Source organism: Pipistrellus kuhlii, unplaced genomic scaffold, assembly GCF_014108245.1.
Source record: "Pipistrellus kuhlii isolate mPipKuh1 unplaced genomic scaffold, mPipKuh1.p scaffold_m20_p_24, whole genome shotgun sequence".
NCBI classification, from domain to species: domain Eukaryota; kingdom Metazoa; phylum Chordata; class Mammalia; order Chiroptera; family Vespertilionidae; genus Pipistrellus; species Pipistrellus kuhlii.
The window spans coordinates 542,617-569,399 of record NW_023425523.1 but is presented as its reverse complement, the minus strand read 5'-3'; the positions used below and the strand labels follow the sequence as shown (position 1 = coordinate 569,399).

The following is a 26,783-nucleotide window of genomic DNA, read 5'->3' as shown; positions in this document are numbered from 1 at the left end:
CCTTCCGCCCTAAGAATCCCACATCCTCCCCAACACCTCAGCAAGGAGGGTGGCTGGCTCATAGGTTGAGCTGTGTCCTACCCGGCTGATCGTTCCAGAGGCCTGAGTGGGGATCCTTACATGGGTGTTGATCTGTTACCCAGAAACCCCTGGGGCGGACTTGGGCCACCTGTCGCTGTGTCCAATCACGAAGGCAGGTTGAGGTCTATAAGGCGTCCACTGAAAAGGCCAGCCCACCAAGCAGACAGGGTGCTTACAAGCATCAAGTGCTGTCTCCCAGCAGCTGCAGGGACAGGAGTGTAAAGGGGGAGGGGCTGGGGCACTGTGTGCAGGCCTGGGGCCTCAGCCGCCCGTTATTGTCCTTAGTCCCCAGACGATGAGACGGTGCTGATCAGATGGTGTTTTGGCTCCTGGTGACCCTGACTATGAGTTCTGCTCGCTGGACTCACAGCTGAGTCACCTCCCCAATCACATGGCACAGGGCTTGGAAAGGAATCTTAAGAAAAACTTAACTGCTGTTCCCATGTGAGAACCTTACCCTTATCTCGTAAGGGTAAGTGTCCTCAGATGGGAACAGGAGGAGAACTTGCCAGAGTCATTCAGGTGCTCTACCGACCGGGTTATAAGGCCCATCACACCCGTACCCAGGGCCGGGCTGCCCTGTGCCTCTGGGAGGAGCAGGGACCCATGAGCACGCAGCTCCCTCACTCACCTGTGCCTTTGCTTCCCGCAGGACGTGAAGGGCGCCCTGAGCAGGTGAGTGTTGGCGCCAGGGCGAGGGGGAGTGGGGTGTGGAGCTGCGAGGTGCCCGCTGAGCAGCTCTGGCCTCTGTTTCCCCAGGAGCCAGGCTGTGCAGCTGGAGACACCGGAGGTCCTCTCCTTGGAGGTTCAGACCGAGTGCGAGGTCACGGAGCTCTACTTTGACCCGATGGAACGGTTGAGAAGCCACCAAGGTGAGTGAGGGTCTGTGTCCAAGTGCCCAGAGGACCGAGCTCAGGGCAGCCTCTGCCTTGCCCAGGTTGAGGGGACAAATGGGAAGTTTTCTACCTCATGGTCACAACCCTGAACTGCCGTCGATAGTTTGAAACAAGGCTCAGAGTCCACAGCACAGGCTGATCTTCTCTACAATAGAAGGTTTTTGGAGGGGGACTTTCTGCAGCCCTGAACCCCGAAGCCAACCAGGGGCCCGCAGGGTGGAGTGTGCACGGACTTCAGGAGCCCTTTGCGTGCTCACAGGGGAAAGGTCCCAGGAGGGGTGCTCAGCTGCCTCTTCCCCACCCTCCAAGGGGACATTCTTAGGACAAAAGTGACTCCAGGACCACATCCCCAGCAGAATCGGGAGTCCGAGTTGGTCATGGGTAAACCCCAGGTGGTTGTGGTTCCCCTGTGAATGCCCACGCTGTGTCCCAGCGCCCTGAATTCTACCCTTGAGCTTCTCATTACACAGGACCCTGTGAGGATGGTCTCCCTCTGTCAGTATTTGTTTGGGATTTCTTGAACCATCTGACAGGGCTGCCTGGCAGTCGTGAAACTGACATGGAACAGTTTGTAGAGACCCTGCATGGCCCGGTCACCACGGACGAGGCTCTGCAGGAACTGGTGGACGTCCTGTATGAACAGGCCACGTCCGTGCCAAAGTTCCGCAGCGTGGGAGCTCGCCTGTGCAATTATCTGTCCCGTCACCTGACCGTTAGATCACAGGGGGACAGCTTCTGCCGAGTGTTCCTTCAAAGATGTCAGACTAAATGTGCCTCTATAGATCAAGCTGCCAAGGGGGATGAATCAGCTCGGACAGAATTCCATGGGTTCGTGCTTTTTCTGGGAGAACTTTATTTTCGGCTGAAGATCAAAGGTGCAAAAGTACAGGTTCGAGCAGCTCTTCTTTGGGGGCTGTTGGATGCCCTCCTCTCTAACCCTGTGGACGATAACCTGGTTTGTGCGGTACAATTACTGAAGTTGACAGGGCCCTTGTTGGAAGATGCCTGGAAGGAACAGGGAAAGACAGACATGGAGGAAGTTATCCGGAGGATTGCGAATGTCGCCCTGGACGCGCCCTGCAGAGCAGACGTGATGCAGATGCTCTTGAAACTCATACAGCTCCGGTCAAGTAACTGGGGCAGAGCCCACGCCCCCTCCGCACCCAAGAGAAGCAGCACCTGAGAATGATCCCAGCTGTTCTGTGCCTGAGCCGCCTCTGGGTCCAGCGGATGGTGCTCCTCTCACTGCAGCTGATCCCAATGACCACGCTTCCTGTCAGGAGAGACGTGAGGGTGGGAGAGGGGGGAGGGCGAATGTAATACTTACTACAATCAAGATTTATTAAACAAATGAAGAGTGACTTGAGAGAGGAGACTCTTTTTCCAGATTGTGAAGAAAATGGACAGATTTGTTGGGCTGGTGACCGAGCTGGGAGGCTACGGACGATGAGGTGGACCCAGAAGCTTGTGCTCAGTTTTGTTGGGAACCAGAGCGTCCGCGGAAGCATTGGGTTCAGTGTCCACGGGTCCATGTTGGGAAGCCGTGCAGGTGATAGGGGAACGGAACGCAGGGAACTTGTCACAGGTGGACCCAATGAGGTATATTGAGGGATGTGACTAATGTACGCACCTTCACTCGTGTATGGTGCTCTCTACCACATAAACTTTATTCCCTAGAAGTTAAGACATAAAATATAAAATAAAATAAAATAAAATAAAATAAAATAAAATAAAATAAAATAGTGTTGCTCTACCTAGTTTGGCTCAGTGTATAGATGGTCTATACACTGGTCTATAGTGCCTCTATCAATTGATGTGTTTGTCTCTCTCTCTCCCCCTCCTTTCCACTCTAAAAAATCATTGGAAGCCCAGCCAGCGTGACTCAGTGGTTGAGCATCGACGTATGAACCAGCAGATCAGGGTTTGATTCCAGGTCAGGGCACAGGACCCGGTTGTGGGCTTGATTCCCAGTGCGTGGTATGCAGGAGGCATTGGATCCACAATTCTCTCTCATTGTTGATGTTTCTATCTCTCCTCCTCTCCCTTCCTCTCAGAAGTCAACACAATATATTTTAATAATAATAGAAATTGGTCAATCAATGGAAAAATTATCCTTGGATGGAGGGTTTAAAAACAAACAAATAAAACCCCTGCATAAAAAGAAAAAGAAAGAAAGAAAGAAAGAAAGAAAGAAAAGAAGCTAAACTGTGTTCTCAGCAAGCAAACACCCAATATTTCTTTCCCCTCTCTTCCCTGCAGTTGGCGTGACTCTGGATCCAGAAACAGCGCATCCAGAACTAATTCTGTCCAAGGATCAGAGACAAGTGACACGGGGGGGCTGTCCCCAGGGTGCCGGGGACCCCTCTCCCCAGAGGTTCACAGTCTCGCCCTGCATCCTGGGCCGGCAGAGCTTCACGTCCGGGCGGCAGTACTTCGAGGTGGACGTGGGCGAGGGCGTGGGCTGGGACGTGGGCGTGTGCCTGGAGAGCGTGCAGAGGTTCGTGGAGACTTTGCAGAAGCCCGAGGCTGGCTTCTGGGCCCTGCGGCTGTGCGCCAGGGACGGCTACCAGGCACTGACCTGGCCGCGCACAACCCTAGGCCTGGAGGAGCCGCCCCTGGTGGTGGGGGTTCTTGTGGACTGTGAGGTCGGCGTTGTGTCCTTCTACAACGCGACCTCGGGCTCCCACCTCTTCACCTTCCCCAGGGCCTCCTTCCCCAGCGTCCTGAGGCCCTATTTCCAGGTTTCCCCGTATTCCCCCCTGTTCCTGCCCAGCCCGGACGAGTGAGGCGAGGAGCAGGCCTCCGTGTGGCTGAGCCAGCAGAGAGGAGTGTCAAGGCCTAGGGTGGGATTCGGGCCTAGGGTGGGGTTCTCCATGCTATTTCCCTGCCCCAGAGCAGTGCTGGGCTGTTAGTGGATCCTGGGTGTATCTTCCTTGTGTGTGTATGTGTGTGTGTTGGGGGGGTGGGGAGGGGCGGTGTGGACGGGGAATGGATGTAAAGACTGTAAAGCCGGGCTGGGTGGCCCAGTGGTTGAGTGTCGACCTGTGAACCAGGAGGTCATGGTTTGATTCCCACCTGGGTTAAGGGCTCCACCCCCAGTTGGGGTGTGCAGGAGGCAGCCAATCAATGATTTTTTTCTCAATGTTTCTGTCTCTCCCTCTCCCTTCCTCTCTGAAATCAATAAAACATATGATATACACTGAGTGGCTAGATTACTATGCCCACCTGACGTGTGTAGGCAAATTAGCCATATGCTGCCTTGCATGGTATATGGAAGCCAAAGGCCTGTTCAAACACCTTTACTGTCTGAAGTTACCAAGATAAAACGTCTCCAATTCGCACAGGAACACAAGGATGGGACCGCTGAGCACTGGAAAAAAGTCATGAATCACGTTTCCTGTTGCATCATGCAGATGGCAGAATGAGAATTTTGCGGAAGCAACATGAAAGCATGCACCCCACATGCATGAGTACAACCCTTCAAGCTGGTGGGGGCAGTGTTACAGTTTGGGGCATTTTTTTTTCTTTCTTGGCATGATTTGGGCCCTTTAGTTTGTGTGGAACAACGTCTGAATAGCACAACATACCAAGTATCGTTGCTGATCAAGATCATGCTATCATGTTGATGGCATATCCCAATGGAGATGGCTTCTTCCAACAAGATAATGTGCCATGCCTCCGTGCTCGTATTGTGCGGGATTGGTTTCAAGAACGTGAGGGAGACGTTCCCTTGATTAGGCGGCCCCTGCAATCACCAGATCTTCATCCAATTGAGCATTTGGGGGACGAAGTTAAAAGCCATCAGGCAGCTGGTTCCACAACCATCCAATCTCCCGGGACAGGACAGTGCTATTCCTCAGGCATGGGGTCCGATTCCTCGCATCACCTTTCAGCATCTCCTGGAGTTGATGCCAAGGAGAATGGCCACAGTATTGAAGGCAAAAGGTGGCCCAACGAAGTACTGATGGGGCGGTCATAGTAACCTGGCCACTCAGTGTTTATTTCCTGTAAAAATACGGCAGGGGTCAGTCTCGGCCTCTCCATCCCCCTTTGCAGGCTTCGGAGCTTTGATTTCCAGACGTCCTGGGTTACTGGTTGGGTGACTGAGGTCAGGAGGCCCAAGTCCCACCCAGCATGTTTGATATGGTTTGAGATAGGGGTGGGGGGGGGGGGGGGGGGAGGAGGGGAATGGGAAGGTTGCACAAAAGAACTGAAAAACCAAACTAACAGTGAGTCTTTTAGTCACTGACCCTTTGGTTAATAATCTGAGCCACACATGAGGGTTGGAGAGGGAGCGGGAGAGGGAGAAGGACATATGTAATACTTACTATAATCAAGCTTTATTAAACAAATAAAAAGTGCCTTGAAAGAGGAGCCTCTTTTTCCAGATCGTGAGGAAAATGGACAGATGTGGTGGGGCTGGTGACCAAGCTGGGAGGCTACGGACGATGAGGTGGACTCAGAAGCTTGTGCTCAGTTTTGTTGGGAACCAGAGTGTCTGCGGAAGCATCTGGTTCAGTGTCCACGGGTCCGTGTTGGAAAGCCGTGCAGGTGATGGGGGAGCGGAACACAGGGAACCATTCACACTTGGACCCAATGTGGGATGTTGAGGGATGTGACTAATGTACGCACCTTCACTCCAGTATGACGCTCTCTGACACAATAAACGTTACTCCCTAGCCGAAACCGGTTTGGCTCAGTGGTAGAGCGTCGGTCTGCGGACTGAAAGGTCCCAGGTTCAATTCCAGTCAGGGGCATGTACGTTGGTTGCGGGCACATCCCTGGTAGGGGGTGTGCAAGAGGCAGCTGGTTGATGTTTCTCTCTCATTGACGTTTCTAGCTCTCTATCTCTCTCCCTTCCTCTCTGTAAAAAATCAATAAAAATATATTAAAAAGTAAAAAATAAAATAAATGTTACTCCCTAGAACTTAGAACATAAAATAAAGTAAAATAAAATAAAATGTGTTGCTCTAGCCAAGTGATGATGAGAGAAAATGATGAGAGAAGATCATCCATTTGCAGCTCCTGCTGCCCGGCACTGGGGATGAAGCCCGCAACTGGGGTGGATGGAACTGGGAGCTCTTGGCTTGTAGGACGCCCCACCCCTGACACACGGGCTGGGCCGTGCAGTCCTTTTGCTCTAAGTGCTGGCCCCACAGTGACCTGGGGCCTCCTGGCTCCCGCCTCCCAGCTGGGTCCTGGCTGCTGGTGATGCTGAGGAGTGTCTGACCCTGCACAGCGCCCTGAGGAGGAGGAGAAGGAGGAGGAGAAGGAGGGCAGAGGTCTGCAGCCCTTTCCACCTCCCCCTTCATAGAAGCGATGAAAGAATAGGGACCTAAACATGGCAGAAAATGAGATAGCATCCGCCCTTGAGATGGTGGGTGGGTGGCCAGGGCAGGGAGAGCTGCAGTGGGGCCTCTGGCTGTGCTGATCCCCGAGCTCAGAAGCTCCTGCTGGCCCAGAGCCCAGGTCCCGGTGAGGATCTGTCCCCATTCCTCGTGGCCGCAGAAGGACTTCTTCCCACCTTCCCCTCCCTGCCAGGCTCAGCTAGCTACGGGCACATGCTTAGGGCCCAGTCCAGCAACGGGCACACGCTTAGGGCCCACCCCAACCATATACACACGCTTAGCGCCCAGCCCAGACATGTGAACATGCTTCGGGCCCAGCCCAGCCACCTGCAAAGACTTAGGGCCATTTCCTGGTTTCCTCTCCAAACCCAGCAGAGGCCCCGCCCCACAGCAGGCAGTTTCATTTCTACTGGAGTCCAGCTTCATTTCTACTGGGAAAGCTGCTGCTCCAGGCGACTCCCTACAGCAAGTGCGTGACATTGTTGGGGGCTCAGGTACTGGGGAGGGTCCGGGCGGGTCTCCCAGGGAGGGTACTGACACCCAGTGTGTGAACAGGAAGGAGGGTGCGGTGGGGGGCCCGGGGCGGCAGGGAGGGGTGGGTTTCAGACACCAGGGCTTCTGGACTCTGTCCCTCCAGGCCCGGCCGGCCGCCCTTCACTGAGGCTGCTTTCCTTAAACCAAACTCCAAGCTGGTTCAACCTTAGGAGATCCCAGGTGTGAAGGTAAGGGAGTGGAGGCTGGGACAGGTCCCCGGGGCACCTGGAGGGCAGGTCCTGTCCTGGGGACACAGCCCAGTCACAGAGGACCCCAGTGTGTGCCCGGAAGTCACCTGCCCAGGATGGGGCTCTGAGCAGAGACTGTGGCTCCGAGGCTGCCCTGGTGACAGAGGAAGAGGCCATCCGGGGACTCAGGGATTTGGCTGTTTCCCCACCATTGTCAGGTCCAAGCAAGGTCTCTCTGCAACCTGCCTGCCTCCCTCCGATCCCAGGAGGGCAGGCCTGGCTCTGAGGAGCTGCAGCCCGGGCCAGGTTCCAGGGTCCCTCCTTAGCTCTCTGGTTCCTAGGTCCTCCCTGGAGGAACTTGGGGTGTTTTCCCATTTGTGTTCCCCACAATGGTTCCAATTGCCTGGAACTTCTCTTGGGAAAGAGTCCTAATTAGAGGGGAGAGGTCACCTGACTGGTCCTCCAGGACCCATCTCTGCACAGACACGGTCTTTCCTATAAAACAAAACAAAAATGTTTTTATTGATTTCAGAGAGGAAAGGAGAGAGAGAAACATTGATCATGTTTCCCCTGTATGTGCCCCACGGAAAATGGAGCCCACAACCCAGGCCTGTGCCCTAACCGGGAATGGAACCATGACCTCCTGGTCCAATAGTCCACACTCCACCCCTGAGCCAGCCAGCCAGGCTGGCGCCTCTCAGGTCAGGGAGGATCTGCAGGGCAGCCTTGTTTACTTCTGGGTCATCCCACTTGGGTTTCACTGGAGGAGATTTTTCCATTGTTTCTTACAGAGAACGGAAAGAATGGCAGCTGGAGAGGGAGAGAGAGAGACCTCGGGAATTGAACCCAGACAAGTCAGTGAGCAGTGGACGCTCTGCTACTGAGCGCACTGGCCAGCCTTCGTGCTCTGTGGGGGGCAGTCGGGGAGAAAGGCTGGGGTGGGAGGCTCAGCGGGTCCACAGTCACTGTTCCAATGGAATCTCCTGAATCCACCCGGTTCCTTAAGCTGCAAAGAAAGGATCCTGGAACCAGTTATTCACTATTATTCCTCATGTTCCTCTGGGTGGAGAGACATTCTCACAGGGCCTCACTGAGGTCTGGGGGTCTTCCCGCCTCGTTTTCACCCTCCCTGTGTCCGGGGTCCAACACCTCCTTTCCCCATGAAGGATGCTCTATATTGGGGCTTCATGCAGCCCCCCACCCCGTGGTTATGAAGCAATTGAAATATGACCAGTCCTGTCAGGTGTGGCTCAGTGGAAAGTGCATTGGCCTGTGGACTGAAGGGTCCTGGGTTTGACTGTGGTCAAGGTCAGGTACCTGGGTTGCAGGTTCCATCTCTGGCCCTGGTCAGAGTGCATGTGGGAGGCAACCAATGGATGTTTCTCTCTCTTTCTCTCCCCTCCCCACCACTCTCTCTACAAATCAATGGAAGAACATCCTCGGGTGAGGATAGCCCTGAAAGTTAAATTCTATTTCATTGTAGTCAATGGAGTTGGGGTCCTACCCTGTTCCACAGCACAGCTGCTCTCTGCATCGTCTACATTGCAGCCCTTTCTTCCTCCAGATAATCCTCAAGGCCCGTGCGGACACGGCAGCCGGGCGCCCATAGGAAGCGTGGGGTGGGTGCATGGCCTCTGCTGTGGGGAGCCTCAGAGTCTGGCATTGCAGGATTCGGCAGAGGCATGGCGTCGGCCACCACCAGCAAGAAGATGCGGGAGGAGGCCACCTGCCCCATCTGCCTGCAGCTGATGGCCGAGCCCATGAGCATCAGCTGTGGCCACAGCTACTGCCAGGCCTGCCTCCTGAGCTTCATGGGCCTGGCCTCCTCCCCACTGAGACAGCAGGACACGGAGACCTTCTCCTGCCCCCAGTGCCGGGCTCCCTTCCAGAGAGGCAGCCTGCGGCCCAGCAAACAGCTGGGGAACCTCATTGCCGCCCTCCGGGAGCTGGAGCAGGAGCAGGAGCTGGAGCAGGAGCAGGAGCAGGAGCAGGAGCAGGAGCAGGAGCAGGAGCAGGAGCTGTTTTGCCAGGAGCACAGGGAGCGGCTGCTCCTCTTCTGCGAGGACGAGGGCCAGCTCATCTGCTGGCGCTGTGAGCGGGGCTTGAGGCACAAGGGCCACACCACCTCGCTTGTGGAGGACGCGGGCCCCAGCTACCAGGTGAGTGCCCCCTCGTGTGCCTGAGACCTCATCAACCAGCCCAGTGCCCCCTCGTGTGCCCGAGACCCCATCATCCAGCCCAGTGCCCCCTCGTGTTTGAGACACATATGATCCCGCCCAGTGGCCTCTCGTTTACCTGAGAACCTCATCCCCCAACTCAGTGCCCCATCATGCTCCACTACCCCTTTCATTTCACCCAAGGCCCCAAGTACACCATGAGGCCCCATCAACCACCCGGAGGCCCAAAGTTGGGACCCTGAATTCTAGCTTTCCTTGTGTGTTCTTCTAGATGAGGTGGGCGGTGGAGGGGGTCGTGGGGTTGGATGGGGGTGGAGGGTTGGGATAGAAAGTGGTGAGAAGGTTTAGGCTGGGGCCTCCCTTAATCCAGTCCCGGCTGTCCAGCCCCACCTTCCCGGATGGTCAGGCTCACCCAGGACCCCACCTCATCATGAAGTGGTTCTTATTCTAGAGCGCCATGCACTCAAATGCAGATATGCGTGGTTATTTTTTTGTTTTGTTCTGATAATCCTCACCTAAGGATATTTATCTATTTATTTTTAGAGAGACTGTAAAGGAGGAGGAGAGAGAGAACAGCATTGATCAGAGAGAGATATAGATTGGTTGCCGGGTCAACATGCGGCGACCGGGCCAGGAACTGCAGCAAAGGTATATGCCCTTGACCGGAATCCAACCCGAGACCCTTCAGTTCATGGGCTGAGGCTCTATGCACTGAGCCAAACCAGCCAGGGCTGCACCTGCACATTTTATAGCCTCATAGGTGCCTGTAATGAGATGGAGCCGTGTGTTTAGGGAGGGTGGGAAAGTGAAGAACAGGGACCAAGCAAACCTCATGGTCAGCCTGCTGTCCAGTAGGGAAGACTCACCGGTGAAATGACAGCCTGGCTCCCCTGGCCTGTTTGGTGGGAAGGGGAACCCCAGGGTGGGGCTGGTCTCGGGGAGCCCTCCCACAAGTGAGTCCTGAGAAGCCTACACACTAAGCATGTGGCCCTGGCAGCCTGACTCAGTGGTTGAGCATCCACCTAGGAACTAGGAGTTCACGGTGGGATTCCTGGTCAGGGCACATGCCTCAATATCAGGCTCCATCCCCAGTGTAGGGTGTGCAGGAGACAAGTGATCCATGATTATCTCTCATCACTCATGTTTCAGTCTCTTTCTTCCTCTCTGAAAGCAATAGGAATATATACATATTTATAAACAAAATTAACGGCATGAAGAAGTGTGAGCATAGAGAGGGCTCTCCATGTGAGAGGACCCTGTGGCAAATACACAGCCAGGGGGCGGGGGCGAGTAGGGAAAGGCAGGAGTCCCTGAGCCTTCCAATCAGCTCAGTCTAGGTGCCCACAGGGTGTCCTGACTATTAGCCCAGAGGAGGACCAGGTGACATTGGACAGAGAGCGCTGGGCACCGACAGTCAGGTCATTCCCGTGAGAGGGAGCAGCAAGGTGTGGGTCAGCAAGAGTCACTCCATGTCTCCCTCCAGGAGCAGCTCCAGGAAGCGGTGAGGAAACTGAGGCAACTGGAAGAGGAATGCACCAGCCAGAAAGCGTTCATGGCCAAGCAGATAGCCGAGTGGAATGTGAGAATGGGGGCTTCTTGTCAGGGCTGCTGGAGGGCACCCTGGGCTCAACTGCAATCCCCACCCAGTAGGGCGTGTGCAGGAGGCAACAGTGGAAGTCTCTCCCACAATGATGTTCCTCTCGCTCTCCCTCTCCCCACCCTCCCTCCCTTCCAGTCCCTGCTTTCTAACAATCATTGGAAAGAACCTCCTCGGGTGAGGATTAACAACAGCAACACTAAAAAGACACGGGTTTCTTGGTGTCAAACTCTTTTCTGTCCTGGCTTAGGTGTAGGGTCTGACCAGGCAAAGCACAGTCACGGTGTCACTGAACCAGAGGGGGCAGGTGAAACCCCGAAAAGAAGCCATTGTCCTTCGTTGTCTGCATGGATGAGATCTCCTCTCCTGCCCCTCTGCCTTCCAGCAGGAAATGGCCAGGAGGGTAGCACCTGTCAGAGATGCAGAATCACATGCCTGCTTACCAAGAGCCATCCCCACTGGGTTTCCTACTTTCTTTCTATTTTATTTTATTTTATTTTATTTTATTTTATTTTATTATTTTATTTTATTTTATTTTATTTTATTTTATTTTACTTTACTTTATTTTATTTTATTTTATTTTATTTTATTTTATTTTATTTTATGTTTGTATTTATTTCAGAGAGGAAGGGATAGGTAGAAACACCCAAAAGGAGAGAGAATCATGGATGGGTTGCCTTCTACCTGCCCCCTACTGAGGATGAAACCTGCAAATTGGGCATGTGTCCTGACCAGGAGTCCCACTGTGACCTCCTGCTTCATAGCTGGAAGCTCTACCCTGAGACCTGCTGGCCGGGCTGAGCATCCTCTCTTGACTCTAGGAGAAGATAGAGGCTCGGAGTCAGAAAATCCAGGAGGACTTCAAGAACCTGCACAGCTGCTTGAGTAAGGAGAAGAGGTACTTGCAAATACTAGAGAGCGAGAAAGAGCACACACTGCGGAGACTGAGGGAACGTGAGGCCAAACTGGAGCAGCAGAGCCGGGAGCTGGAGAGCTGCATCCTGGAGCTGGAGGAGCGATGCCAGGGCTCTGCCCAGAAGATGCTGCAGGTGAGGAGGACGCCAAGGTGGCGGGTCCTGAGCTGCTCCGGGGGGAGGAACGTGGGGAGCGTGGCAAAAGGCAGGACTATATGCCTTACTCAGCGGTGGCACATCACTGTGGGGAATGAAAGGCATATTGCTCTTCTTTTAATTTAGTTATTTTGTTAATCCTCACTTAAGGGTATTGTTCCTTTAGTTTTAGAGAGAGTGGGGTGGAGAGGGAGAGACAGAGAGAGAAACGTCAATGAGAGAGGGACACATTGATTGGTTCCCTCTCATAGGTGCCCCAGACCTGGGCTGGGGATCAAGTCTGCAACTAAGATGTGTGCCCTTGACCGGAATTGAACCTGGGACCCTTCAGTCCACAAGCTGACTCTCTATGCACTGAGCCAAACTGGCTAGGGCATAAAGGCATATTTCTTTTATTTTTATTTGTTGTCATTTTTTAAAAACATTTTTTATGGATTTTGAGAGGAAGGAAGAGGGAGAGAGAGACAGAAACATCAATGATGAGAGAGAATCATTGATGAAGACTGCAACCTGGACATGTGCCCTGACAGGGAATCAAACCCTGAATTACTGGTTCATAGGTTGATGCTCAACCACGGAGCTACACCTGCAGGGCTAAGCCTATTCTTTCAAAATATTGGACAGACTAAAACCTACAAGGGCTCTGTATATCAGAAGCTTTTGACTTGGCACAAATATCCAGTGTGGGTCAGTGGATAGATCAGCAGCCTGAGGATCTAATGGTCCTGGTTTCAATTCTAGTCAAGGGCATGTACCTGGGTTGCAGGCTCCTCGCTGTCCCCGGCCGTGGTCAGGGCTCCTGTAGAAGGCAACCAACAGGTGTGCTTCTCTTGGGTGAAGGTCAAGAAGAATAAAATCCCCTGCAGGTAGAGAGGTGGGTTCCTCCGCTGAACAGGCTCCCGGGATGGCTTCTGCTCCCACCTGCCTGGTTCTCAGATCACACAATTCTGATGGTCAGGTGATGGCGGGGACCAGGTGGGGTTGCTGCATGATTGATGGGTGAGCCTTTCCTGCTGGGCCCTCCTTCCAGCCTCAGGAAGGTGAACCTCTTTTCTCACTCCCTCTTCCCTGGTGCTCCTCTCTGGTCCGGCTGGTAGAACTGGAGAGCACACAAGGGTGACCATGTCTCATGGCTGTTCCATCCCCGTGGGTCATTGTGGCTGCCAACTCAGTTTCCAGTCTGGGTGCTCACACTCACCTCCAAGAGGCTTTGTGACACGTGGCCTCTTTTGGGATGAGCTCTGAGGGAAGTGAGGCCAGAGGGAACATGGTGTCTCCCACCCTCCCAAGGAGCCTGCACGCTCCCCAAAACCTCAGCAAGGAGGGCGCCTGGCTCAGAGGCTGAGCTGTTTCCTGCCTGGCTGACCGTCCCAAAGGCCTGAGTGGGGATCCTTACACGGGGTGTCTATCTGTTTGGTACCCAGAATCCCCCAGGGCGGACTTGGGCAGCCTGTCGCTGTGTCCAATCACGAAGGCGCGTTGAGGTCTATGAGGTGTTCACTGAGAAGGCCAGCCCACCAAGCAGACAGGGCGCTTACAAGCATCAAGTGCTGTCTCCCAGCAGGAGCAGGGACAGGAGTGTAAAGGGGGAGGGGCTGGGGTGCTGTGTGCAGGCCTGGGGGCCTCAGCCGCCTGTTATTATCCTTAGTCCCCAGATGAGGAGATGGTGCTGATCAGATGGTGTTTTGGCTCCTGGTGACCCTGAGTATGGGTTCTGCTCACAGGACTCACAGCTGAGCCACCTCCCCAATCACATGGCACAGGGCTTGGAAAGGAAACTTAGGAAAAACTTAACCACTGTTCCCATGTGAGAACCTTACCCCTGATCCCGTAAGGGTAAGTGTCCTCAGATGGGAACAGGAGGAGAACTTGCCAGAGTCATTCAGGTGCTCTATCGACCGGGTTATAAGGCCCATCACACCCGCACCCAGGGCCGGGCTGCCCTGTGCCTCTGGGAGGAGCAGGGACCCATGAGCACGCTGCTCACTCACTCACCTGTGCCTTTGCTTCCCACAGGATGTGAAGGGCGCCCTGAGCAGGTGAGTGCTGACGCCAGGGCGAGGGGGAGTGGGGTGCAGAGCTGCGGGGTGCCCACTGAGCATCTCTGGCCTCTGCTCCCCCAGGAGCCAGGCTGTGCGGCTGGAGACCCAAAAGGTCCTCTCCTTGGAGGTTCAGACCGAGTGTGATGTCCCGGAGCTCTACTTTGACCTGAGGAAACGGTTGAGGAGCCACCAAAGTGTGTGTGGGCCTCTGACCAAGCGCCCAGGGGACCGAGCTCAGGGCAGCCTCCGCCCTGCCCGGGTTGAGGGGACAAATGGGAGGGTTTCTACTTTATGGTCACCACCCTGAGATCCTGTTGCTAGTTTGAAACAAGGCTCAGACTCCACAGCACAGGCTGGTCATCTCTACAATAAAAGGTTTTGGAAGGAGGCCCATCTCTAGCTCTGAACCCCAAAGCCAACCAGGGGCCCGCAGGGTGCATGCCCACAGGGGAAAGGTCCCAGGAGGGGTTCTTAGCTGCCTCTTCCCCACTCTCCCAGGGGTCGTTCTTTGAACAAATATGACCCCCAGGACCACATCCCCAGCAGAACTGGGAGTCTGAGTCCTCCATGGCTAAACCGCAGGTGGTGGTGGTTCCCCTGTGAATGCCCACGCTGTGTCCCAGCGCCCTGAATTCTACCCTTGAGCTTCTTCTCATTACACAGGACCCTGCGAGGATGGTCTCCCCCTGTCCGTATTGGTTTGGGATTTCTTGAACCATCTGACAGGGCTGCCTGGCAATCATGAAACTGACATGGAACAGTTTGCAAAGACCCTGCGTGGCCGGGTCACCACGGACGAGGCTTTGGAAGAACTTGTGGACGTCCTCTATGAACAGGCCACGTCCGTGCCAAGGTTCCGGGGAGTCGGAGCTCACCTGTGCTATTACCTGTCCTTTCACCTGACTGTTAGCTCACAGGGGGGCTTCTGCCGAGTGTTCTTCCAAAGATTACAGACTGAACGTGACCTTAGATATCAAGCTGCCAAGGGGGATGAAGCAGCTCGGAAACGATTCCATGGGTTCGTGCTCTTTCGGAGAACTTTATCTTCGGCTCAAGATCGAAGGGGCACAGGCACAGGGTACAGCAGCTGCTCTTTGGGGGCTGTTGGATGCCCTCCTCTCTAACCCTGTGGACGATAACCTGGTTTGTGCGGTACAATTACTGAAGGTGACAGGGCCCTTGAAGGAACAGGGAAAGAAAGACATGGAGGAAGTTATCCAGAGGGTTGTGAATGTCGCCCTGGACGCACCCTGCAGTGCAGACGTGAGGCAGATGGTCTTGGAGCTCGTACAGCTCCGGTCAAGTAACTGGGGGTAAGTCCATGCCCCCTCCGCACCCAAGAGAAGCAGCACCTGAGAATGATCCCAGCTGTTCTGTGTCTGAGCCGCCTCTGGGTCCAGCGGATGGTGCTCCTCTCACTGCAGCTGATCCGATAACCATGCTTCCTGTCAGGAGAGATGTGAGGGCAAGAGAGGGTAGGGGGAGGGGGAAGGGAATATGTAATAGTTACTACAATCAAGATTTATTAAACAAATGAAGAGTGACCTGTAAGAGCAGACTCTTTTTCCAGATTGTGAGGAAAATGGACAGATGTGGTGGGGCTGGTAACCGAGCTGGGAGGCTACGGACGATGAGGTGGACCCAGAAGCTTCTGCTCAGTTTTGTTGGGGACCAGAGTGTCCGCGGAAGCATTGGGTTCTGTATCCATTGGTCAGTGTTGGAAAGCCATGCAGGTGAAGGGAGCAGAATGCAGGGAACCTGTCACACGTGGACCCAAGGATGGATGTTGAGGGATGTGACTAACGTACGCACCTTCACTCATGTATGACGCTCTCTGCCACATAAACTTTACTCCCTAGAACTAAAAACATAAAATAAAATAAAGTAAAATAAAATAGTGTTGCTCTACCTAGTTTAGCTCAGTGGATAGAGGGTTGCCTGTGGACAGAAGGGTACCAGGTTCCATTTCAAGGGCATGTATGTACCTCTACCAATCGATGTATTTGTCTCTCTCTCTCTCTCCCCCTCCTTTCCACTCTAAAAAATCATTGGAAGCCCAGCCAGCGTGACTCAGTGGTTGAGCATCGACGTATGAACCAGCAGATCAGGGTTTGATTCCAGGTCAGGGCACAGGACCCGGTTGTGGGCTAGATCCCCAGGGCGGAGTATGCCGTAGGCATTGGATCCACGATTCTCTGTCATTGTTGATGTTTCTATCTCTCCTCCTCTCCCTTCCTCTCAGAAGTCAACACAATATATTTTAATAATAATAAAAATTGGTCAATCAATGGAAAAATTATCCTTGGATGGAGGGTTTAAAAACAAACAAACAAAACCCCTGCAAATAAATAAATAAATAAATAAATAAATAAATAAAACCAGAAAAGAAAATTAATTGTGCTCTCAATAAGCAAACACCCAATATTTGTTTCCCCTCTCTACCCTGCAGTCAGCGTGACTCTGGATCCAGAAACAGCGCATCCAGAACTAATTCCATCCAAGGATCAGAGACAAGTGACACGGGGGGGCTGTCCCCAGGGCGCCGGGGACCCCTCTCCCCAGAGGTTCACGGTCTCGCCCTGCATCCTGGGCTTCATGCCCTGGCGACAGTACTTCAAGGTGGACGTGGGCGAGGGCGTGGGTTGGGACGTGGGCTGGGACGTGGGCGTGTGCCTGGAGAGTGTGCAGAGGTTCGTGGAGACTTTGCAGAAGCCCGAGGCCGGCTTCTGGGCCCTGCGGCTGTGCGCCAGGGACAGCTACCAGGCGCTGACCTGGCCTCGAACGCCCCTCGGCCTGAAGAAGCCGCCCCTGGTGGGGGGGGTTCTTATGGACTGCGAGGTCGGGGTTGTGTCCTTCTACAACGCGACCTCGGGCTCCCACCTCTTCACCTTCCCAGGGCCTCCTTCCCCGGCATCCTGAGGCCCTATTTCCAGGTTTCCCCATATTCCCCCCTGTTCCTGCCCAGCCCGGACGAGTGAGGCGAGGAGCAGGCCTCCGTGTGGCTGAGCCAGCAGAGAGGAGTGTGAAGGCCTAGGGTGGGATTCGGGCCTAGGGTGGGGTTCTCCATGCTATTTCCCTGCCCCAGAGCAGTGCTGGGCTGTTAGTGGATCCTGGGTATATCTTCCTTGTGTGTGTATGTGTGTGTGTTGGGGGGCGGGGGGGGGGGGGGGGGGGGGGCGGGGCGGGAACACTGTTCGATTCCCACCTGGGTTATGGGCTCCACCCCCAGTTGGGGTGTGCAGGAGGCAGCCAATCAATGATTTTTTTTTTTCAATGTCTCTCCCTCTCCCTTCCTCTCTGAAATCAATAAAATATATGATATACACTGAGTGGCCAGATTATTATGCCCACCTGACGTGTGTAGGCAAATTAGCCGTATGCTGCTTTGCATGGGATATGGAAGCCAAAGGCCTGTTCAAACACCTTTACTGTCTGCAGTCACCAAGATAAAATGTCTCCAATTCGCACAGGAACACAAGGATGGGACCGCTGAGCACTGGAAAAAAGTCATGTGGTTTGATGAATCACATTTCCTGTTGCATCATGCAGATGGCAGAATGGGAATTTTGCAGAAGCAACATGAAAGCATGCATCCCACATGCATGAGTACAACCCTTCAAGCTGGTGGGGGCAGTGTTACGGTTTGGGGCATTTTTTTATTTTCTTTCCTGGCATGATTTGGGCCCTTTAGTTCGTGTGGAACAACGTCTGAATAGCACAACACACCTAAGTATCGTTGCTGATCAAGATCATGCTATCATGTTGATGGCATATCCCAATGGAGATGGCTTCTTCCAACAAGACAATGTGCCATGCCTCCGTGCTCGTATTGTGCGGGAGTGGTTTCAAGAACGTGAGGGAGACTTTCCCTTGATTAGGCGGCCCCTGCAATCACCAGATCTCCATCCAACTGAGCATTTGGGGGACGAAGTTAAAAGCCATCAGGCAACTGGTTCCACAACCATCCAATCTCCCGGGATAGGACAGTGCTATTCCTCAGGCATGGGGTCCGATTCCTCGCATCACCTCTCAGCATCTCCTGGGGTCGATGCCAAGAAGAATGGCCACAGTATTGAAGGCAAAAGGTGGCCCAACAAAGTACTGATGGGGCGGTCATAGTACCCTGCCACTCAGTGTTTATTTCCTGTAAAAATACGGCAGGGGTCAGTCTGAGCCTCTCCATCCCCCTTTGCAGGCTTCGGAGCTTTGATTTCCAGACGTCCTGGGTTACTGGTCGGGTGACTGAGGTCAGGAGGCCCAAGTCCCACCCAGCGTGTTTGACATGGTTTGAGACTTGGGGTGGCGGGGGGAAGGGGTGGAAAGGTTGCACAAAAGAACTGAAAAACCAAACTAGCAGTGAGTCTTTTAGCCACTGACCCTTTGATTAATAATCTGAGCCACACTCGGCCTGCGTGGCTCAGTGGCTGAGTGTTGATCTATGAACTAGGGGGTCATGGTTTCTCTCCCGCCAAGGGCATAGCATGCCTGGGTTGCACGTTCCTTCCTGGTGGGGGCGCCTGCAGGAGGCAACCAATCGATATGTTCTTCTCACATCGGCATTTCTGTCTTTCCCTCTATCTTTCATGCTCTCTGAAAATCAATCGAAACCCCGAGTGAGGATTAACAATAAATAAATAAGTGAATAAAGGCAATGTGGAACTCTGGGAGGCAGATCGGCCCGCACAACACCAGGCAAGCTCTCTGCTCAGGGTGTGGGCCGCAAGGCGACCCCATAAGGAGGTTGAATTGCTGACAAGCAACAACTTAAAAATAGAAAAACGTGTCAGAAGGAACAGGGATGGCTGGTTGAGGAACAAATTGGCCTGTTTCCTTGGTTCTCAGGCTGTCGGGGGCAAGGGAAGCACCCGGATATTGAGTTGAGATCCACACTCTCCCTGCCCAGCTCCACAGCAAGGAGCCATCTCGTATGCAGGTGAGCCCCCCCCTTCCTTCCTCCTTCCCTCCCTCCCTCCTTTCCTTCCTTTCTTCCTCCCTCCTTCCCTCCCTTCCTCTTTCTCTTCCTCCCTCCTTCCCTCCCTCCTTCCCTCCCTCCCTCCCTCCCTCCCTCCCTTCCTTCATCTGAACATTAAAGACAATTCTATCTCATGGGGTTGCCAGGGCCCTGATGGGACTGCACATGCAAAGATACGGGCATCCATTCGAGTCACGTTGCTTGTGTCTGGATGGCTTCCCACATGAGGAAAATGGAAAGCTATCCCCTGAAACCCAGGCTCTAGGATGCTTTTTAATCCAGGGTTTTTTAAAGGCCAGTATTGAGCGTCACCGGGGAAGACGGCTGCTTCGTGCCTGTGCCAGCCATGCCTGGGTGTCCTTAACCTGGTTGGCTTGGTTCTCGATGGCATCGTGTCTGGAGAACTTCCCTCCTGTCCGATGGGTGACCCGCCCAGGTGAGGGACCAAGATTCCACAGAACATGGCAGGGTTGCGTGTCACACGGCTGTTCTTTTTGAAGCAAAAGGCAGAAAGGAAACAAGGGAAAGCACACACATTTAATGAGTTGTGACATGCTGTGTAATACATACGAGTCGTATGCAAAGAAAATATAGGGGGAGGGGAACCCCCCCAAATTAGAAAACTAACTACCACACAGGAGATAAATGTAAGGTTAATTTTTTCTATTATACGTAAAAAAAAAGGAAACCAATGGGACAAGAGAAAGTCAGACTTCCCAGGGAAAGAGCGAGCGTGGAGTGGGAATTCAGGCGTGCACAGTGAAGAAAGGGAGTGACGGTGTGAGGGAATTCTGCACGCCGTGGACTTGCAGGCATTAACGAGGCCTCCTGTAAGGGCTGGCGGGAGAGGAGCGCTATTTTCAGGATCTGTCAGCAGCGAGCGACCCACTGAAAATTAAAATGGGCTCCCCTTTAGCAATTTCCTCACTAGAACTCTCCTGTCCACGCACCACGGCCAGGAGTGGTAAATGCCTCAGTCCTTGTCAATGGGTTACCATCGCTACGCCGCGTGGAGGACACTTCTTAAGTATTTAATTTAAAACCATTATGAACGTGTCGGAAGGCACATGGATGGCACCTTCACTGTATCTTTAAATTGACTTGAGATTTTCTCAGGTTTTGTTAAGAGACAAAGCAGAAAGCAGCCCGCCGGTGTGAGGCAGGGGTTGAGCGTCCACCTATGAACCAGGAGGTCAGGGTTCGATTCCCGGGCGGGGCACAGGGCACAGGGCACACAGGGCACAGGCTGGGGTTGTGAGGGGCTTCATTCCATGTGCAGGGACGAACAAGGATTCGTTTCTCTCCCTCTCTGAAATCAATAAAAAGATATTTTTTAAAAAGCAAGCGAACTGAGAGCCGAGTTGAGGAACAGTGAGGAAACCTGGCTCATCAAATGCCAATTGCTCTTGGACATGGAAAAGACGGTACACTCCGAATCCCAGAATTAAAACTCCTGAAGCGTAAAGGGACTGTTCTGCCAGAGTCCCACCCCACCGGGTTGAGAGGCAGAGAACTTCCGATGTGACCGGATCTGGGCAGCTGTTCCTCCAGAAGGAAAACTTGGGGTTTGGCTTTTTCGCCTCCTTGCGGCTGAGCTCCTTTATCCGGGCCCCGGCTAGAAGCGAGGGGGGCAGCCGGCCAATCCACCCGGCGTGCGGACGCTGGAGGCCGCCCTGCGGGACACACAGGTGGCCCACGGCCACTCCAGCTCGCCTGCCGCATGGGCTGCGGAGGCGGATGCGGAGCCTTAGGCTCACTGGGCAGCCCAAAAGCTTCTCCCAACTTCAGGTAAGACCGCTTGAGCCCTCCCAGCCTGGGCCAGGGATCCTTCTTTTAAAACCTTCCTCTTGATTTTAGAGACAAATGGATCGGCTGCCCCCTGACCCCCTAACTGGGGGAACCGAACCCACAACCCGGGCTTGTGCTCTGGGCCAGAATGGAACCTGTGACCTTTCCACCCGAAGCCCACTCCTCTGCTCTACCCATAGAGCCACACGAGCCAGGGGTTCGGATCGCAATTACCATCGCTGACTGATGGGGTTTCCCACGCCCCGCAGCAGGTTAAATCCCCGGGAACCCCCACAGGTTTCCAGCAGCTTTGGGCTCCCCCCGAGCACTGCCCGGGGGGGCTATGACGTTCCGTTTGCAAAGGGGCCCAGTCCTCACGTTTGCAAGCTCCTTCCAGAAGCGGGTAGGTGGCTCTTAAAAGAGCCGTTGGGTGAGAGGAACCGGGTTCCAAACCAGACCTACTTCTTCTTGGGCGCCGCCTTCTTGGCCTTGGGCTTGGCCACCTTCGCCTTGGCCGCCTTGGGCCTCACGGCCTTGACCATAACCGGGCTCTTGGCGACCTTCTTGGGCTTCACAGCCTTGGGCTTCTTGGGACTCCTGGCAGCCTTCTTGGCCGCCGCCGCCGGCGGCTTCTTGACCTTCTTCGGGGTCTTGACAGCTTTCTTGGCGGCGGCGGCGGCGCCCGCGGGCTTCCTGGGTTTCTTAGGAGCGCCCGTCGCCTTGGCCTTGACCTTGGCGGCGTTGGGCTTGGCCTCGCCGGAGGCCCCCTTCTTGCTGATCTTGAAGGAGCCCGAGGCGCCGGTGCCCTTGGTCTGCAGCAGGGTGCCCTTGCTCACCAGGCTCTTGAGGCCCAGCTTGATGCGGCTGTTGTTCTTGTCCACGTCGTAGCCCGCGGCCGCCAGCGCCTTCTTGAGCGCGGCCAGCGACACGCCGCTGCGCTCCTTGGAGGCGGCCACCGCCTTGGTGATGAGCTCGGAGACGGAGGGCCCCGCGGGCTTCCTCCTGGCGGCCCCCGCCTTCGCCGGCTTCTTCGCCTTCTTGCCGGCCGAGGGCTTGTCGGGGGCGGCGGAGGCCGAGGGGGCCGGGGGTGCGGTCTCGGACATGGTGGGAGCGGGGAGCGGGGAGCCAACAACCGCAGGAACCGGAGAGGCCGGAGGACCCGCCCGGCCCGGGCGCCGCGTATTTATAAGGCCGGGCCGCGCTGTGATTGGTGCGCGCCGCCGCCGGCGCCCCCTGTCGGCTCGGCGAGGGGCCCCCTTGGTCCCTGCCGCGCGCCCCGGGCTCCGGGGCAGCACGGTCGCCCCGGGGAGACGGACAGACGGGACAGGGGAGGGCCGGGCTCTGCAGCCCCTGAAGCGTTGCGTTCTACTTTTTTAAGAAAAAATGGGATTTTCTCTTTTTTTTTTGGGGGGGGGGGGTGGTGTTAGGGTGGGGACCGTTGGTAAGCGAGGAAGCACATCAGAACCTCCGGGCTTTCGCCTGGAGGAAGTTAGGGACGTACTCTCGGTCGCAGTGAAAGTGAGGGGCTGACATGGATCCTGTGGGGGAGGAAGAGGGGGAGAGGGAAGGAGGAAGGGGAAGCCCAGGCTGGGCTCCAGGTCTCTCCTCTGCCACTGCCTTTCCCCGCAACGCCGGGTGAGGGGTGGGGGCGGGACCTGGGTTTGCGAGTGGAGTGGGCGCCACAGGAGTCGCTGGCACCTCCGCGAACGCTCCGGCGGGACGTGGGGAGACCTCCTCTGCCAGCGCATTTCCCCAAAGCCAAGTGCCTTTTGATGCTTACAGCCGCCCAACCGCGCGCCAACGTTTGCGACCTGGGTTCGCAGTCCGCAAAGTCACCCAATAGTCACAGATGTGCGAACTCAACACCCAGCTCCGAGGCATCAACCAGTACCCGGGGGGGAGGGGGGATTCCGGTGTGTTTGAAAGAGAAAAGACACCCCCCGGGGGTGGGGGGGAACAATTAGCGCAAACTTCCTTATCTTGTCTGACCCCCTAAAAGCGGTGAAAGGCATTCACAATGCTAATGCCCAGCGCTGCCGGCGGGAAACCTGGCCGGTGACGTCACGTCCCAGCGCGCGCGCTGCTGCTGCGGTTCTCAAACCGGTCCGGCTCCTCTGCTGCCCTGCGTTTCCCCGTTTCCTTAGCAACGTGGGGATTTGCTCATAGGTGGCAGCCACTCAAGTCAGCGGCCCAAACACATTGCCTCCGTCTTCTTTTACTGCCGTTTCTACCTCCCACCGTCGGGAGAGCCTTTCTTTTTTAAAATGCAGCACACCATTTCTAAGAATTTCGAAGAGGACAGTTGAAGGATAGTCACCTATAATGACACAGGTATAAATATTTCTCCAAGAAATGTGAGTATTTTTGGAAAGATGTAAAATCTAATTGGGGGAAGGGGGGCGATAAGTCAAATGGTAATCAGGAAGCTTTTAAAATGGAAATATTAAACGGAGTCTTTTAGGCTAAGGAGCCTTTACATATGCAAAGACACCATAATGGACTCAGCTAATCAAAATGCACTACAATCTGGTCTCCCTCATCCTAGTGGGGGGGAAAAAGCCATGCTTGCATCTTTCAAGATTGAAAAAAATTAAGTAAGAGGTGAGGTCTTGAAATTGTTAAGTAGTTCTTTTTAGGGCCCAAAAGCCAATGATTGGGCCAGGGCGCTGTGTATCCAGTTTGGTCCTGGACGTCACAGGGTTTTTTTTGTTTCTTTTGTTTTTGTTTGTGTGGGGTTTTTTTTGTTTGTTTTTTGCAGCGCGAAAAGTACTCTAGGTTTTAGGAAACATGACTTTCAGAAAATCCAAGTGTAGGGCACAGAACACAAACATGTAACAAAAGGTGCCTGGTTACAGGGGCCATTTCTGTGAAAATTACTGTGATTTACTGTTTTGTAGGTTTAAAGAAGTCCTTCAGTCAATTAAGAGGTTACAGAAACTTGCCTGATCTGCCATGCAACGGATATGGGCGGGAGTCCGGGGAGGTGGCTGGGGAGGGGATGGAGAGGGGGAGGAGGTGGTGGCAATATTTCCTTCCTCAAGAAGCAAAGAAACATACAGAATTAAAAAGCTGTAGTACTACTGAGGCCAATGCTTGCACTTTTATGACAATATAATGCTCAAAGCTTTGAATTCAGACTATGAACATCGGGTGCGCTGGAGAACAAAAGTAAAAAATATCAAACTACACTGTTGTTGAAAAGCTTCAATATACCCCAATCAGAACCTGAAACGTAACATCTAGACACTTTCCCCACCCAATCGCTGCACATTACTTCCTATAAATACCAGCAGCGGTTCCAGGAGCCGCACTCCACAGTCCCTTGCCTCTTTCTACGCTTTGTTTGTCATGGCTCGCACGAAGCAGACTGCGCGCAAGTCCACGGGCGGGAAGGCGCCCCGCAAGCAGCTGGCCACCAAGGCGGCCCGCAAGAGCGCGCCGGCCACGGGCGGCGTGAAGAAGCCGCACCGCTACCGGCCCGGCACCGTGGCGCTGCGCGAGATCCGGCGCTACCAGAAGTCCACGGAGCTGCTGATCCGCAAGCTGCCGTTCCAGCGCCTGGTGCGCGAGATCGCGCAGGACTTCAAGACCGACCTGCGCTTCCAGAGCTCGGCCGTCATGGCGCTGCAGGAGGCGTGCGAGGCCTACCTGGTGGGGCTGTTCGAGGACACCAACCTGTGCGCCATCCACGCCAAGCGCGTCACCATCATGCCCAAGGACATCCAGCTCGCGCGCCGCATCCGCGGGGAGCGGGCGTGAGTCCGGTCCTCCCCACCAACACGGAAACCCAAAGGCTCTTTTCAGAGCCGCCCACCTTCTGCAGCAAAGGGCTGGAACACTACCTCCCCCGCAGTGGGTTAATATGCGTGTTCATGGGGTCGTGATTTAAAGCACGTCCCGGTACATAGGGACACCTTTTGCGCCGTATAAATATTGCCTGGCCCTCCCCAGTGTTAGTTTCTGAGTCGGTTTTCACTTGAGACCTAATTAGGAGCCAAGGTTTGGGGGACGTGATAGACCTTGGCATTCCAAGGGTTAATGCGGCCCAAACCTCAAAAGCAGGCTTGGCATTTACTGAACTTCCGTTTCTGCCTGTGATCATGGTACTCTCACCACAATTTGCTGTCAAATGACCTTTTTGCCTTTTCACGTCGCCTTTCCTGCTTGAAATATCTTTTGGAACCTGGAGTTTCCCCAGGGCTCCTTAGGGAAACTGCAGTTAAAGACCCATCAAGACTCTCAAGCTGGGCTCCGGCTCTCCCCTCCCCCGTCCCGCGCCAGCGCCCGGGTTTGGAGGAGGGATCAAGGGCGGGGCTGTGACGTCACATTTCCCGCCAGCGCGCCGTCCAATCACTAGGTAGGTTGAGGGCGGGGCGGATTAGGGGCGGGGGTGGCCGGTTATATAAGAAGGAGCTCTTTCTCAGCTCCCCACTTGCTCTTCTCTGTTCTGAGGGACCATGTCTGGACGCGGCAAAGGCGGGAAGGGCCTGGGCAAGGGCGGCGCCAAGCGCCACCGCAAGGTGCTGCGCGACAACATCCAGGGCATCACCAAGCCCGCCATCCGCCGCCTGGCGCGGCGCGGCGGCGTCAAGCGCATCTCCGGGCTCATCTACGAGGAGACGCGCGGGGTGCTCAAGGTGTTCCTGGAGAACGTGATCCGCGACGCCGTCACCTACACGGAGCACGCCAAGCGCAAGACGGTCACGGCCATGGACGTGGTGTACGCGCTCAAGCGCCAGGGCCGCACCCTCTACGGCTTCGGCGGCTGAGCCCGCTCCCCGCCCGCCGGCTCCTGCGCAAAACCAAAGGCCCTTTTCAGGGCCGCCCACGCCCTCTCGGGGGAGCTGAGCGCGCTCTGACTCTCGTGGTTCAGTGGACGTTTCCTCAGGTTGGATGCCGGGGCAAGTCCTTCAGGCTGGGGGCAGTCTGTGCACAGGATCCCGGGGCGGTGGCGCCCTGGGCCCATTAGGAGGAATTGGCTGCTTCTCGGGGTGGTCGGTAGGAAGGAGCAAGCGGGAGGGTACGGATATATACAAATTTCTAGGGTACTTAGGGTTTTTTGTTTTCCTGGCAGGGACACCCGTCACTTGGACCTGTGAGAGGATCAAGCAAAGGAACGCTGGTTGGGGAGGAGTGGTTTACAGAGACGTGGAGCCCTGGAAGCGTCGCTGGCCTAGTTCTTAGTCCCAAGAGTTAGAAGTTTGTTAATTGTGGGTCTGCGAGGGTGCAGCCGCCCCACCACCCCCAGAGGCAGATGGATTAGACTTCTCCAGCGAAGCCTTGGCTATTCCAGCTGCATTTGCCCTGGCGGCCTCACCAAGGATTGACATATTGTACTTTGGACTCAGGTCCCTCTCCACCCAGGCTTCGGGCTCAGCGTCGTCCCCATTTCCTCCCCAAACTGGGTGGACTCAGGTTTAAGTATCACCAGGCCTGGCTTAGGCCCGTTCTCACGCCCCCACTCCCCCAGCCCCAGGCTAAGCAGTTTGTGAATTCCAAGACCAAGGGGTCAGTGTCCTAACGCGGGTCGCTAACCACTTCCTGGACCTGCGGCCTAGCTTTGCGGTCACAGGCTCTGCTCTTAACCTGCCGAGTCCTAACGTTGTTTCCCGGACCCCCCCTCCCCCAACACACACACACACACACACTTTTAAATCATGGGCCGTTTAAACAGTAGGGATGTCCTTAGATTGACACATGGGTTTTAGTAGTTTGCATCTTAGAACCTTATATGCCTATTTGCATAACTCATGGACGCAGATAACGGTAGTGAAGGCCTGGGGGTCGGGGGAAGGGCTGGAGGAAGTCAAAGGGAGGGGCGGAGGGGAACATATGTAATACTTTCAACAATAAAGATTCATTTGAAAAATAGTCTGTGTCTTTGAAAACGTTCCTTACCATTATTCTTTTTAAATAAGCATTTATTTACTGATTTTCAGAGAGGGAGGAGAGATAGAAACATCAAGGATGAGAATCATATTGTAGATCCACTGCCTCCTGCAGGCCCCACACTGGGGATCGAACCCGAGACCAGGGCATGTGCCCTGACCGGGAATGGAACCCTAAACCCTTCAGTCCCTAGGCCTACGC

The 26,783-nt window shown here is 54.7% G+C and overlaps 4 protein-coding genes and 2 pseudogenes across 5 annotated transcripts in view; 5 read left to right on the top strand and 1 right to left on the bottom strand.

Annotated features, from left to right (window-relative positions):
• The window catches only part of LOC118727341 (E3 ubiquitin-protein ligase TRIM38), a 61,459-nt gene extending 57,371 nt beyond the window's left edge, over positions 1-4,088 (top strand). The window contains exons 5-6 of one of the 2 annotated variants that reach the window (XM_036453116.2): positions 841-953; positions 3,237-4,088. In XM_036453116.2, the coding sequence (XP_036309009.1) occupies positions 841-953; positions 3,237-3,763 (640 nt within the window). In that variant the 3' untranslated portion in view covers positions 3,764-4,088. The remainder of the gene's footprint in view (positions 1-840; positions 954-3,236) is intronic. The other variant, XM_045586797.1, reaches the window with a different exon arrangement.
• On the top strand, positions 1,340-2,604 carry LOC118727346 (annotated as a pseudogene).
• Positions 4,089-7,042: 2,954 nt separating the features above from the next.
• On the top strand, positions 7,043-25,521 carry LOC118727389 (histone H4). Its single transcript, XM_036453168.1, has 2 exons — positions 7,043-7,047; positions 25,146-25,521. The coding sequence occupies exon 2, from the start codon at positions 25,151-25,153 to the stop codon at positions 25,460-25,462; it is 312 nt and encodes a 103-aa protein (XP_036309061.1). The 5' UTR covers positions 7,043-7,047; positions 25,146-25,150; the 3' UTR covers positions 25,463-25,521.
• On the top strand, positions 8,429-17,092 carry LOC118727398 (E3 ubiquitin-protein ligase TRIM38-like). The gene is made up of 6 exons (XM_036453178.2): positions 8,429-9,206; positions 10,708-10,803; positions 11,643-11,870; positions 13,908-13,930; positions 14,015-14,127; positions 16,383-17,092. Exons 1-6 carry the CDS (start codon positions 8,730-8,732, stop codon positions 16,850-16,852), a joined length of 1,407 nt encoding a protein of 468 aa, XP_036309071.2. The 5' UTR covers positions 8,429-8,729; the 3' UTR covers positions 16,853-17,092.
• Positions 14,477-15,834, top strand: LOC118727364 (annotated as a pseudogene).
• LOC118727352 (histone H1.1-like) lies at positions 21,137-21,832 on the bottom strand. The gene has a single exon (XM_036453127.2). The coding sequence runs from the start codon at positions 21,794-21,796 to the stop codon at positions 21,152-21,154; it is 645 nt and encodes a 214-aa protein (XP_036309020.1). The 5' UTR covers positions 21,797-21,832; the 3' UTR covers positions 21,137-21,151.
• Positions 25,522-26,783: the final 1,262 nt, after the last annotated feature.

Bases quoted from the DNA above. Each gene is read 5' to 3' on its own strand.
- LOC118727398 (XM_036453178.2), top strand. From the start codon at position 8,730: ATGGCGTCGGCCACCACCAGCAAGAAGATGCGGGAGGAGGCCACCTGC. The intron at 13,931-14,014 runs GTGAGTGCTGAC...CTGCTCCCCCAG, and splicing joins GTGAAGGGCGCCCTGAGCAG to GAGCCAGGCTGTGCGGCTGG. The intron at 14,128-16,382 runs GTGTGTGTGGGC...TCTACCCTGCAG, and splicing joins ACGGTTGAGGAGCCACCAAA to TCAGCGTGACTCTGGATCCA.
- LOC118727352 (XM_036453127.2), bottom strand. From the start codon at position 21,796: ATGTCCGAGACCGCACCCCCGGCCCCCTCGGCCTCCGCCGCCCCCGAC.
- LOC118727389 (XM_036453168.1), top strand. From the start codon at position 25,151: ATGTCTGGACGCGGCAAAGGCGGGAAGGGCCTGGGCAAGGGCGGCGCC.